General features: G+C 52.6%; 2 protein-coding genes and 1 long non-coding RNA gene across 7 annotated transcripts in view; 2 read left to right on the forward strand and 1 right to left on the reverse strand.

The window, feature by feature from the left end:
• The window catches only part of Miga2 (mitoguardin 2), a 27,600-nt gene extending 24,293 nt beyond the window's left edge, over window positions 1–3,307 (forward strand). For 3 of the 4 annotated variants that reach the window (XM_050155157.1, XM_050155156.1, XM_050155159.1), the window contains 3 exons: window positions 780–833; window positions 1,395–1,511; window positions 1,733–3,307. In XM_050155157.1, the coding sequence (XP_050011114.1) occupies window positions 780–833; window positions 1,395–1,511; window positions 1,733–1,939 (378 nt within the window). In that variant the 3' untranslated portion in view covers window positions 1,940–3,307. Of the gene's footprint in view, window positions 1–779; window positions 834–1,394; window positions 1,512–1,682 lie in introns of all 4 variants that reach the window. The other variant, XM_050155158.1, reaches the window with a different exon arrangement.
• Window positions 3,308–3,450: 143 nt separating this feature from the next.
• Window positions 3,451–11,832, reverse strand: LOC126509314 (uncharacterized). The gene is made up of 3 exons (XR_007594128.1): window positions 11,717–11,832; window positions 10,916–11,087; window positions 3,451–4,918 (listed from the first exon to the last, which is right to left on the reverse strand). It is a non-coding gene; the product is annotated as an uncharacterized lncRNA (long non-coding RNA).
• Window positions 11,833–11,856: 24 nt separating this feature from the next.
• The window catches only part of Dolpp1 (dolichyldiphosphatase 1), an 8,010-nt gene continuing 7,081 nt past the window's right edge, over window positions 11,857–12,785 (forward strand). For both annotated transcript variants that reach the window (XM_050155162.1, XM_050155163.1), the window contains exon 1: window positions 11,857–12,082. In XM_050155162.1, the coding sequence (XP_050011119.1) occupies window positions 12,007–12,082 (76 nt within the window). In that variant the 5' untranslated portion in view covers window positions 11,857–12,006. The remainder of the gene's footprint in view (window positions 12,083–12,785) is intronic.

The raw sequence follows: 12,785 nt of genomic DNA on the forward strand, positions 1-12,785 counted from the left end.
TTTTTGGTTTTTCGAGACAGGGTTTCTCTGTGGCTTTGGAGCCTGACCTGGAACTAGCTTTGTAGACCAGGCTGGTCTCGAACTCACAGAGATCCGCCTGCATAAACAAAGTTTTTAAGAAAAGAAAAGAAAAAAAAACAACCCAAGGCTGCCAGTGAGAACTCCAGTAATGTTGTGGTGCTGCTGCCCATGACTGATCGATCTCCAAGCAGGCCATTCACAGATGCTCATGGTGGCTCCCCACAGCCAGCAGGTGAGGTGGGCAGGGTGCACATCGTGAGCATTTCACAGAGGAGGAAATACCTGGGAAGCGTCAGTACTTACCTGGAGTTCCGAAGCAGTAAGTGTTGGAGCCTGGATTCAAAACTAGGTGTATGGGGCTAAAGAAATGGCTTTGTGGGAGGAGTGTTGGCTGCTCTTGAAAAGGACCCAGGTTTGTTTCCTGATGCTTACATGGTAACTCACAACCACCTGTAACTCTAGTTCTGAGGGATCCAGCATCACCTGGCCTGGGGACTCTGTAGGCTCCTGGACATACACAGTGCACCAACTTATGCAGGCACACTCACAGAGAGAAAACTAGGCATGTTGTCAAATTTAGGGTATAAACACACACATATAAAGTGATAAGTCATCTGTTGTCAAACTTAGGGTAAAGGAAAAGCAAGGTCCAGGCATGGATGAGTATGGGTAAGTTGTGGGAAGGGCTCGTCCTGGGCCAGGACCAGGGTTGTGGGTTAAAGTGCTCTAACTCTAGACTGGGCTCTTACCTGTTCCAGGCCCTGGCCACTGCGTGCTGGTCTGTCCTGAAAGCCAAGAGGAGGCTTCTGATGGTGAGTGATTAGTGAGACCCCTTGGGAGCTCTACTGAGTCCTAAGCGGCCAGGACTCCCCGACTAGAAGGGATAGGTGCAGCAGAGCCCCCCACTCCTCACCAACCACCCATCCTGCCACTGTACCCCGCTTGGCCAGGTGCCCCCAGAGGGCATGTAGCTCTACCCTTGGGAGCTCTTCCCTTGGGAGCAGCCGTCATATCCCAGGACTGAGCAGAGGAGGACACTGGCGGGGGAGAGAGGGTGCACACGAGTGGCCAGTGCCCATAGGAGTCAGGGAGCAGGCAGATGGCATCTGCACCCTGGATGGAGTAGCTGATTGGTCCCCGTGGCTGCCAGGTTCTACTGCCCAGTCAGCACCAATTGCCATGGCTAGTGCTTTCTTTCGGGAGACTTTGCCCATTACGACCTGCATGGGGCAGCTCTCAGAAATGTCTGCTAGCCCTTTCTGTAGATCTGAAAACCAGGGCTGTACAGGCCCCCCCTGCTTACCTAGGGTCAGCTAGCCAGGACCCAGGGCCTTTAAATGATCCTTGATCCCCAGCCCTGCCACTCACTATAGGTGCCTGATGGCTTCATCTCCCATTTCTACTCCGTATCGGAGCATGTCAGTCCTGTGCTGGCATTTGGCTTCCTCGGACCCAAGCCCCAGCTCGCGGAAGTCTGTGCTTTCTTCAAGGTACGTGACAACGACCCCTGCTTCCCTACTCCTGATACATGCACCCTCTCGGTGCCAGAAGAGGGGTGGGGCGCTGGGCTGTTCAAGTTGAGGATGTAGGAGCCCCAGGAAGGCAGGGCCTGAGACAGGGAGGGTGGGCTGGGGCTTCGTCACTGAGAAAGGACTTTGTAGGACGTAGAAAATGTCACAGGACCAGGCCCAACACCAGTCTCCTACCTCAGCACCAGATTGTGCAGTACCTGAGGGATATGTTCGACCTGGACAACGTGCGCTACACATCGGTGCCAGCCCTAGCAGACGACATCCTGCAGTTATCCCGGCGCCGCAGCGAGATCCTGTTGGGCTACCTGGGGGCGCCAGTGGCTAGTAGCACTGGGCTGAATGGGCCAGTACCTCGAGAGAATGGGCCCCTGGAAGAGCTGCAGTAATGGGAACACAGCCTGAGGGGAGAGGTGGCTGCTTGAGCCTCATTCACAAGGGTGATGGGAGAGAAAAGGCTGCCCTTCCCTTCCTTCCGGTTGGCATCCAAGGGTCAGGGTGGCCAAGGGCCATTGTCCCTGAGCCTGCTATGCCTGCTCATCTGGGAATCCCAACACCTGGAGGACAAATTTCCATGGAAAGGAACCACTAGGAGCCTATCCAGATGCCCTCGGGGTTGCCTGGGCAGCAGGGGCAGGCCAGGGACAGCAAGGTGTGACAAGGGGAAGACCTGAGAAGAAGGTGTAGAGATATGGACCACAGAGCCCCAGTCCCCTCTGGGCTGCAGACAGAGGGCAAGGAGGTGTCGGTGAGGGATAAGACATGAGGACTATATGGTGACAGTCACAGGGTCCTGGAGTAGGAGCCAGCACCAAGGCTTCTGGTCAGTATGGAAAGCCCCATCTGGGCCATCCAGAGGTGAGCTCACCCCACCCGTGCTCCCTTCAGAAACCCAGGCACCAACTCAGGACCCTGTCCTCCCTCATTCCCATGCCCTGCCAAAGACTCAGTTTTTATCCCACCTCTGCCACCACCAAAGATGGAGGAGGTGGGACTGGGCACATCCCACTTCCCTGTGAGCCTGGAACTCCCTGGGCAGTGCTAGGCTCCAGCTGAGGGCTCTAAGCAGAGCTCACAAAGGCTTACCATCTGCTGCTCTAGAAGTGAGGGCCTGGGAACCATGGCAGGGAGGCAGGGTCAGACTCCCCCCCCACCCCCCCCAACAAGAAGCGGACTCAGCATTTTGCCTTTAACTCCATGCACACGGACTTTGGGGCTGCCCAGCAGCATAGTGCCCACCTCAGGGCTGCTGCCACCCAGGGTCCCACAGACAGCTCTGCAAGCATTGTCATGGCAGCTGCAGGGGTCCTGGGAGCCCTCTCCTTTATCCCGAGCTGGGAAGTTTTTATTTATTGCCTTAACACTTTATTTGGGTGTTCTGCTCCTTTCAGGTTGTGAGACCTACAGGAGATGAGACTCCTGTCTGGTCTGGGGTTGAGCATGGGCTCCTGGGACCCAGTCCATCCCAGGGTCGGGAGGACATAGTGAGGAGAGGGTGGGAGGGTGACCTATGCCCTGTGCTCAGGAGCAGCCCTCCCTCCGCACTCAGTCTGACATTCCTTTCATTTGCACTTACTGAGCTGTGAGTGAGCCCTGGCCCAGGCCCACCCTTATTGCCCCTGAACCTCACAGCGGTGGCATTTCATCTGTCCTTGTTCACGTGTCCCGCACTGCCCTCTAGCACTCGATTTGTCTACTTCTAAACCCCATGAAGAGCGTGTGCAATGACTGTGCATCAGATAAACGACGGAAACGGCCTCTCCTGCGTCTTCCTGGGTGTAGGGCCGGGCTGGGGTGGAGCAGTAACTGGAGTTACGGTGTGGTGATTGTGATGTGGGCTATGAACACTCTTGCAGCCATGTGACAGCATGACAGGGTCTCTGGGTCCCCAAGATGGCAAGGTACAGATGTGAGATAGGTGGCCTGCACTTCTGCATTGCACCCAGACAGGGGTTGAGGTGGCCCAGGTGACCACAGCCCATCAGATCTTCACATGTCTTCATGGGCATCTGTCTGAGGGTGACTGTAGCTGTGAGGAAGCACCATGACCAAAAGCAGTGAGGGCGGGAACCTGGAGGCAAGAGCTGATGCAGGGGCCATTGGTGGATACTCTAGATGTTCCTTACCGGCTTGCTCAGCCTGCCTTTGTATGGAACCAAGAACTACCAGCCCGGGGATGGCCCCACCAACAATGGGCTGGGCCCTTCAAGCCCATCAATCACTAAGAAAATGCCCTAACAGCTCACCTACAGCCCTGTATGGAGGCGTTTTCTCAGTTGAGCTCCCTCCTCTCTGATGACTCCAGCTTGTGTAAAGTTGACAAAACCCGCCAATAGGTGATGATCGCTCATGCTTTTAATCCTAGCACTCAGGCAGACGCAGGAGGATCTCTATGGGTGTGAGGCCGGCCTGGTCTACACAGTAAGTTCAGGCCAGCCAGGGCTGGGGACTGGGCGTGGACTAGATGCCTCAAGCAGGTCAAGTGCTAGCTGTGGGCATTGAGTCCCCAGCACCCGGAAAAGGCAGGCACCGTGGCAGCAAAATCGTAACGGGGGTAGAGACGGGAGGATCCTTAGGGCCTTGAAGACTAGCCAGTTTAGCTGAATCACAAATCTGGGTTCAGTGAGCAATCCTGCATTAAAACAAGTCAAGACTGATGATAAAGGAAGACATTCGGTATTGACCTTTGGCCTCATCTGTACAACATATGCACATACACGCAGGGAACTTAGGGTCTCTGTAGCCAGAATTTTATTTTTTCCTTCCTTCCTTCCTTCCTTCCTTCCTTCCTTCCTTCCTTCCTTCCTTCCTTCCTTCCTTCCTTCCTCCCTCCCTCCCTCCCTCCCTCCCTCCCTCCCTCCTTTCCTTCCTTTCTTTTTTTGAGACAGGATCTATGTAGCCCTGAATGTTCTAGTCCTTGCTATGTAGACCAGGTTGATCTTGAACTCAGGGAGATCTGCTTGGCTCTGCATCTGAAGGGGGGTGTGTGGCAGAGCACCTGGCCAGCATTCACAGAACCCTGAATTCAATCCCTAGCACTGCACCAGCGTATTGTTCAAAAACCAACAAAGTACTCTGCAAAACCAACACCTTTAGTTGGCATCAACATTCTTCCATGTTCGCTTTCTGTTTCCTCTCCGAGGTACATAGAGCAAGCTTCAGACATGAATTTCTTTGATAAGCACTTCAGCCAGCAGATCTTTAAGGCAGTGTTCCGGTAAGAGTGTTAGCGTCACAGTTGTCCCTAAAGCCCAGCAATTCTGTTGTGCCCGCGCTGGAGCCCTGGCGTGCCCGCGCTGGAGCCCTGGCATGGCTTGACTCTAACCTTATTTGAAAATGATGTGGGTCTGGTCGCACAGTTTGCAATCCTGGGGAAAGGAGAGAGATTTGTCTTGGAGATCAGAAGGGCAAAACCATCTCTGGCTACACAGAGTTCAAGGCCAGCCTGAGCTTCAAGAGACCCTGTCTCAAAAAGGGACAGATGAAGTGTGCACACACTTAGAATCCTAGCACTCAGGTAGAGAGGAGGACAATCAGGAGTCCAAGGCCACCCCTGGGCTACAGAATTGCAGGCTCGTCTGGCTCTACATGAGACCCTCTCAAAAGGGAGAAGCAGAACAGGGCAGGGGATGTGGCTCAGCTAGTGGAATCGAACACGTAGGAAGCCTGGGTTCAGTTTCAGTAGAGCCACCTAAGCTGGGTATGGTGGCACACATCTGTGGGGTCGGCTGTGGAGGTGGGAACAGGAGGTTGCCCTCAGCGCCATAGCAAGTTTAAGGCCAGCTGGGATGCCGGAGAAGTCGTCTCAAACAAATAATGGAAGGGTCCATGCTTGCGCCCCCTCCAGGCCCTCTAGAGTGTAAGCTGTGACATGTCACTCCAGTTCTGGCAAGTAAGTGGGTTTTAAACAAGGCCAGTGGTTTAAGCAGTCTTGTTGGGGTGTACTTTGTCCCCCATAAATGCATTTCCTTGAGGGTTTCAATAAGGATTACCCACTCCTGTGATATACTTCAAAACATTTCTGTCACTGTCGTGTGCTCTCCGGGCTGCCCCCAGCTCTCTCCACTCCTTGCTTTTTATGGACCGTTCCTGAGAATTGGACCTTGTCATAGGTGGTCTTTTAGTTGGTGCTTCCTCTGGTAGAATAATGTTCTTGAGAGTAATTCATTTTTTTTGTTTGTTTGTTTGTTTTTCGAGACAGGGTTTCTCTGTGGCTTTGGAGCCTGTCCTGGAACTAGCTCTGTAGACCAGGCTGTTCTTGAACTCACAGAGATCCGCCTGTCTCTGCCTCCCAGTGCTGGGATTAAAGGCGTGTGCCACCATCGCCCTGTGAGTAATTCATTTTGTACTGGGGATCCAGACCTCATGTATGCTGAGCAGGTACTGTACCAGTGGAGCTACGCCCACTTCCCTGGTTTGTTGTTTGCTAGATTTATTTTAAAGTGCATGTGTGCGTGCATGCGCACACTTCTAATGCTATGGTGAAGCACCATGACCAAAGCAACTTGGGGAGGAAAAGGTTTATTTGGCTAACATTTCCACATCATAGTCCATTAGTGAAGGAAGTCAGGGCAGGAACCTGAAGGCGGGAGCTGGTGCAGAGGCCATGGAGGGTGCCGCTTACTGGCTTGTTCCTCATGGCTTGCTTAACCTGCTTTCTTATAGAACCCAAGTTCACCAGCCTAGGGATGGCACCAGGCACAATGAGCTGGGCCCTCCCACATTGATCATTAATTAAAAAGATGTCCAACAGGTTTGCCTACAACCCTATCTTATGGAGGCCTTTTTGGGGGTTGTGTAGTTTCGTTTTTTGAGACAGTTTCTCTCTGTAACAGATCTGGCAGTCCTGGAACTTGTTCTGTAGAGCAGGCTGGCCTCAGACTCACAGAGATCCACCTATCTCTGCCTCCTAAGTGCTGGGATTAAAGGTGTGTACCACCACGGTCCAGGCTGGAGGCATTTTCTTAATCAAAGTTCCCCCTCTCAGATGACTTTAGCTTGTGTCAAATTGACATAAAACTACCCAGAAAAGTGTGTGTGTGTGCGCGCGCACAAGAGTTCAGGTGCCCACAGATGAAAGAAGAGTCAGATGCCCCTAGAGCTGGAGTTACAGACTGTTGTGACCGGCTTGATGTGGGAATAAACTCTGAAAAGACCAGTACACACCCTTAACCATGGGCCATCTCTCCAGGCCCTGGTTTGGTTTTCTGAGGCAGGGTCTTGCTCTGTGCTGTAAACAGACTTTGAAATCCATCCTCTTGTCCCCTGTGCACCAACCACACCCAGTTGGTGTCTTTAACTTCACAATCTTGGGGCTCCACAGCCTCCATGGAATTCAGTTCCTTTGAGGGCCAGGGCAGCGCCCAATCTGACTGCATTCTTTATTTATACTGGGGAGTGGCTCATGTCCTGTCACTGGTAGGGGCTCAAGCATTTCCAAAAATAAATGACCTTCGATCCTGAGGGCAGCTAGCTCTCAGCTGGCTTTGTACATTCTAATTTCAATGTCACCACCCTGCTACTGCCTCCAGAGGATGAGCTAGAGATGACAGCTTCTGTCCTGAGACCTGTGGCTACAGGGATGCCTGGCTCTTGGCTTTGGAAAGGGCTCTGGGGCAGGCAGGCAGCATTTTGGTTCTAAAAAGGCAGGGTGGTCTTGAACCTGTCAGGCAGCCCTGGGCACCAGTCCCTACTCTGCTCTGTTGCAGGATATTTGATCACACTGTGAACCCCAAAATAGTGTTGTTTACTGGGAAAACCTGTTTCTAGTTAGTGTGGCTCAGCCCTAGGACACACCTTTAATCCAAGAGCTCTGTGTTTGAATATTGTAAACAGGATTAAATAAAGTCAACCACAAGTCTAAAGGCAGAGCAAGCGAGGGAGTAGAGGAAGTCAGGAGGACTGCTAGAGACATTCAGTTTGAGGAATTTTGCTTGAGATGGTGTAGGAGAAAGGCCCTTTTTCTGGGATGTCCGTGGAAGAGGAAGGTCAGCTGGGTGCTTTCTCTGCCTCTCTGAGCCAGCAGGATTTCACCCTAGCCACTGGCTCCCAAGTCCTTATTGGTAAAATTGAAGGTTTGAGATTTTGTATAAAAACAACACTGCTACCTGGCGGTGGTGGCACACACCTTTAATCCCAGCACTTGGGAGGCAGAGGCAGGCGGATCTCAGCGAGTTCGAGGCCAGCCTGGTCTACAAGAGCTAGTTCCAGGACAGGAATCAAAAGCTACGGAGAAACCCTGTCTGGAAAAAAAAAAAGAAAAGAAAAGAAAAAGAAAAAAAAACCCTGCTACATAGTGGCCCCGTGCCTGTGGCAGACGGCTGGAGGATGCACTGAATCTTTCTGCTTCCATCCCTAAACTGGACACATGAAGATCTGCCTGGCAAGCCAAGCACTATAATCCCACTATAATATAAGTGGAGCATGCCTATAATCCCAGCACAGTGGAGGAGGCTCAGTACTTCAAAGCCACCCTGGTGAGTTCAAGACCGGCCCGGGCTACATGAGACCCAGTCAACAAACAAACAGAAACAACTGGAGGGATGGTTCAATAGTTGAGAGGTGCTTTCTCAGAGGACCTGGGTTTGATTCCCAGTATCCACTGGCAACTCACAAGGATCTGTAACCACAGTTCCAGGGAAAAAAATCTGATGCCCTCTTCTGGTCTCCACAGGCATTGCATGCACATAGTATATAGACACACACAGTATATAGACACACACCATACATATAAAATAAGAATGAGCAAAATAAGCGTTGTCTCTTAGGGCTGCTGTGACTGGAATAAGGGACTAAGAAGGAGCATCTTTTTTTTCTTTCTAAATTTACTTATCATGTATACAGTGTTCTGAGTGCATGAATGTCCACACACCAGAAGAGGGCACCAGATCTCATTATAGATGGCTGTGAGTCACCATGTGGTGGTTGGGAACTGAACTCAGGACCTCTGGAAGAGCAGCCAGTGTTCTTAACCATTGAGCCACCTCTCCAGTCCAGGAGAAGTATCTTATGGGTTACTCAGAAGGATTTCAGATGCCATTGGTCTAACTCTCCTCTCAGAGGGAGAAGTGGGAGGCAGAGCACCTCATCTATAGCGGGTCTAACATTGTCACCTCTGCCATGTCAGGGGACCCTGCAGTGTCTCAGCAACACACTCAGGCACACCAAAGATACCAATGGGTTTACCGACCTCTCTAGACCCATATGGGAACCTGAGCTCAGCCCACACTTGAGATGGCTGCCCTGGTCCCACACGTCATCCAGGAGTCAAATGGGAAGTAAACTAGTAGTTCGCACCGGAGACAGCACACAGCAAGGCCAGGTGAGAGCATGAACAACTCCCAGGCAGTGCCCAGTGGGAGAAGCCGAACGTGCAAAGCATGGTTTTACTTACAGCAGATGCAAACCCAAGCATGCCGCGTGTAGCATTAAATGTCACCCAGAGTGGCTGCACAGGCCACCCCTCTCTGGGGAAACCTTTTTTTTTTTTTTTTGAGACATGGTTTGGTTTCTCTGTGTAGCCTTGGCTGTCCCAGAATTTGCTTTGTAGAGCAGGCTAGCCTCGAACTCACAGAGATCCCAGAGATCCACCTACCTCTGTCCCCCAAGTGCTGGGATTAAAGGTGTGCACTACCACTGCCAAACTATCTGGGGGACTCTTACACAATTATGTTTAGCTTCTGAAACACAATGACCTATATCCATCTGGTTTCTGGAACTTTCTGTAAGAATGTCATATATGCTCATATATATGGCTGATTTTGCACTCCGACTCCTCCTGCCTTAGCTTCCCAGGTGAAGAGATTATGAGTGTATACCACCAGGACTAGCATCAAAGTCACATTCACACACAAATTGGCTTTCAGTTTGTATTTTTTTCCATCTATTTTTGAGGCGGATTTTCATGTATCCCAAGACCTCACTACTTGGCCTGAGAATGACCTTGAACTCCCAGGCCTCCTGCCTCCTGGGCTTACAGGATGCTCCATCTGACCCATCCTTTCTTTTCTGAGACAAAGTCTCATTCTGTAGATCAAGTCTTTGGACCTTTCTATGCAGCATGGCCTAGAATTCCAACCTCCTTCCTCTGCCTCTCAGGCACTATACTTTTAGGACAAGCCAACCAGTTAAATACTTTCATAAAGAATTAGCAAAAGTGGGGGCTGGAAAGATGGCTCAGAGGGTAAGAGCACTGGCTGTTCTTCCAGAGGTCCTGAGTTCCCAGTAACCACATGGTGGCTCACAAACATCTCTAGTGGGATCTGGTGCCCTCTTCTGGTGTGCAGGAATACACTGTATACATAATATATAAATAGATCCTTTAAAAAATTAGTAAAAGCAGGCTGGGTGTAGTGGCACACACCTTTAGCTTCAACACTTGGGAGGCAGAGGCAGGCAGGTCTCCGAGTTCAAGATCAGCCTTCATATCATCTACATAATGAGTTCGAGTTCCAGGCCAGCCAAGATTACATAGTAAGACCCTGCCTTTAAAAAGGAAGGAAGGAAGGAAGAAAAAAAAAAAGCAAAGCAACTTATCTAGAGGGCACCATGCCGGCCCTCAGCGCCTCAGTGGTCCAGCTCACCTCCCCCAGCATCCTGGTTCCACAGCCAGGCTGGGCCACAAGACAGTGATATGTGCTCTCTTCTGCCAGAAACTCACCCCGTAACTCCCACATTTCTTCAGTTCCTCACTCGTCACTTCCTCAGGACCACTCTCCCTGTGTGCCAGGGACTTTGCCTCTGTGGGCCTGTGGAGGAGGGGCTAGGCAGCTTGACGGCCCACAGCGCCCTGTCTCAGAGAACTGTTTAGGAAGCTCACAGTCATTCTTCACACCTTTCTCTCAGAGGCTAAAAATGGCAGCGCCTGAGAGCGCTAAGGGCAGGTGACAAAGAGGTGAGGCCAGCTGACCCAGACAAGTTCAGGCTGGGCTGTGGAGGTGGGGGGGGGAGCTGAAACAGCTGGGGGCAGGGGTTTCCTGATCTCCCCAGCCTACTCAGACTAACCTCGGGCCTGGCTTCTGCAGTCTGCCAAACTACACCACTCTAGCGAATGACCGCTTTGCTGTATTCCCACTCCACCTCCCAAGTACCATCTTATTCATTGAATATGTTTTCTAGGTCATCTATCAGGTACTCGTACTATGACATTTATCAAATACGCGACAGGTCTGTCTGGGTTGGGCCAGGTTTTGGATGTAAGCTGCCTATTTTTTTTTTCAGGTGGAGTTACAATCACTTGTATCAGATCTACTGGGTTGACCCAGGCCCCAGACAGATCCAGGAACCTGCCTTTTTATTGTACGTGCTGCAATGCTCAGGTCAGGGAACCATTGTCTTCTGGCAGAGACAGACAAGGAAATAGTTACCGTGTCTTGTAATGCAGCAGAGACGAGGCAGGCAAAGTGGGTTCAACTGTAGGAGAGCACTGGAGACCCCCTCTGGTTTTTTGTTTGTTTGTTTTTTGAGGCAGCCCACAGTGGTCTCGAATTCACAGAGATCTTCTGGCTTCTCTTAACCTTGGGAACCTGTAAGTATGAACTGACAAACCAGACTGAGCCAGGAAATGGGGCAGGAGTGTGTGTGCCCACCCCAAGCAGAGGAACGGCATAGGTAAAGGCTTGGAGACAGAATAACTGGCATAGACTGTGGGTGGGAGGTGTGGCTGCTTCCTCAAGAATGTTTTGGAAAAACAGAGACGGGTACATGGAACATCTGGACTTACTAAAAATATTCCCAAGTGGCCTTACTTACTACATAGCGTAATTGATGGAACCAGTAGCATTCCATCTAAAACGCCTCGTATGTGCTCCGTCCCAGGAGTTAACAAAAAGGCTCCTTTGCAGACCTGTGCCTCCTGTATGTCAGTTAAAGGCAGAAAAATTTCGCTCTAGGTCTTTTGCTTCAATTTGTTAATGGGCTGGAATGGTGAGGCAAAACAATGCTAAGAGAAGCCTGGGCTTCACAGTGACACACTCACTTTTGTTTTCAAAATGGGTCGATTCAGACCCGATGGTGCTGAGGCTCCCTTTCCACCGGGATCAGGGTTGCGCGAAGCCTTTACTCTGGGAGCAGGTGCCAGCAGAACCAAAGCTCCCACCAAAGCACAACACGGCCCCCGAGATAAGGCCTGATTGGCTAGTCCTGTGCACACTCCGACCCAGGCTTACCTTTTGATTGGCTGTTCTGCACTCTGTCCTGCGATGGAGCCCTCCGTTCTCCTGATTGGCTAGATAACTACCTGCGCTCGCCCAGGATTGGACACTGGCAAAGCTGCGAGGGTCCCCGCTCTCTGATTCGCCGCGCGGCCCAGCCTCACGGCCTGCACCCTGAATGGCTGCGCCACTACCTGCAATCGGCCTCGGATTGGGTGCGTGGCGCCTCCCCGGCGTGATAGGTCAGGACCACCGCCCCCCTTGCTCCCCATTGGTTGCTCGGCCAAGCCCGGTCTCCGGGTAAGATGGCAGCGGACGGACAGTGCTCGCTCCCCGCTTCATGGCTGCCGGTGACCCTCACCCACGTCGAATACCCTACAGGTAAGAAGCGGCCCCGGGCCGGAGGACGATCTCCGGGAGCCGGCACCCCAGCCCGGGGCGCTTTGGGCCGCGTGGGCCGGCCTGGGGCGCAGGAGGACCGCGATGGGAACTGTCAAACAGCGAGCCATGGAGGGGCTCGGCCGGCGCGCGCGCCGCGCAGGCGCAGTGAAACGGCGATGAGCTGGGCGAAATTGTGAGCGCCTGGCTTGTGCACTCTGCGGCTGCGCGGCCAAGTCGCTCTCCGGGGTCCCGGGGTGCTAGTGGACTGTCCTGGGCCAGAGGTCTGGGTGGGGCGGGCAAGGATCTGGTCCTGGACCTTGTCCCTTGTGCCCCGCCCTCTCCTGAGCCAGAGAGGCCGCACTCCTGCTCGGGCGTGCAGGGAGTTGCCAGTTTCCTTCACTGTGCTGAGGGCTGCTTGCTGGAGAAAGCTCGCTGCTTCAGGGAGCCTTCAAAACTAGGCCAGGTTTGGGAGGGTTTTTGGCGCCACGCCCTGAGCAGCGGGGCAGAGGCTAGCCACCCAGGGGCCACAGAGCCCCCGGAGCTTGACTTGTCTGAGCTTCTATCCGACACGCCTCTGGGAGTGCCCGCCTCTCTGGTGGGAAGGTCCATTAGCCACGGTTCTGAAGTTCCGGCTCCGTAGAGAGTGGTACGGAGCTTAGGCCTTGGCTGAGACGTTTCCCTGGGGGGGGGGGGGGGGGGGGGG

The sequence above is a fragment of the Alexandromys fortis genome, unplaced genomic scaffold (genome assembly GCF_014885135.2).
Source record: "Alexandromys fortis isolate MF-2015 unplaced genomic scaffold, M_Fortis_MF-2015_v1.1 scaffold_72, whole genome shotgun sequence".
Classification (NCBI taxonomy): Eukaryota; Metazoa; Chordata; class Mammalia; order Rodentia; family Cricetidae; genus Alexandromys; species Alexandromys fortis.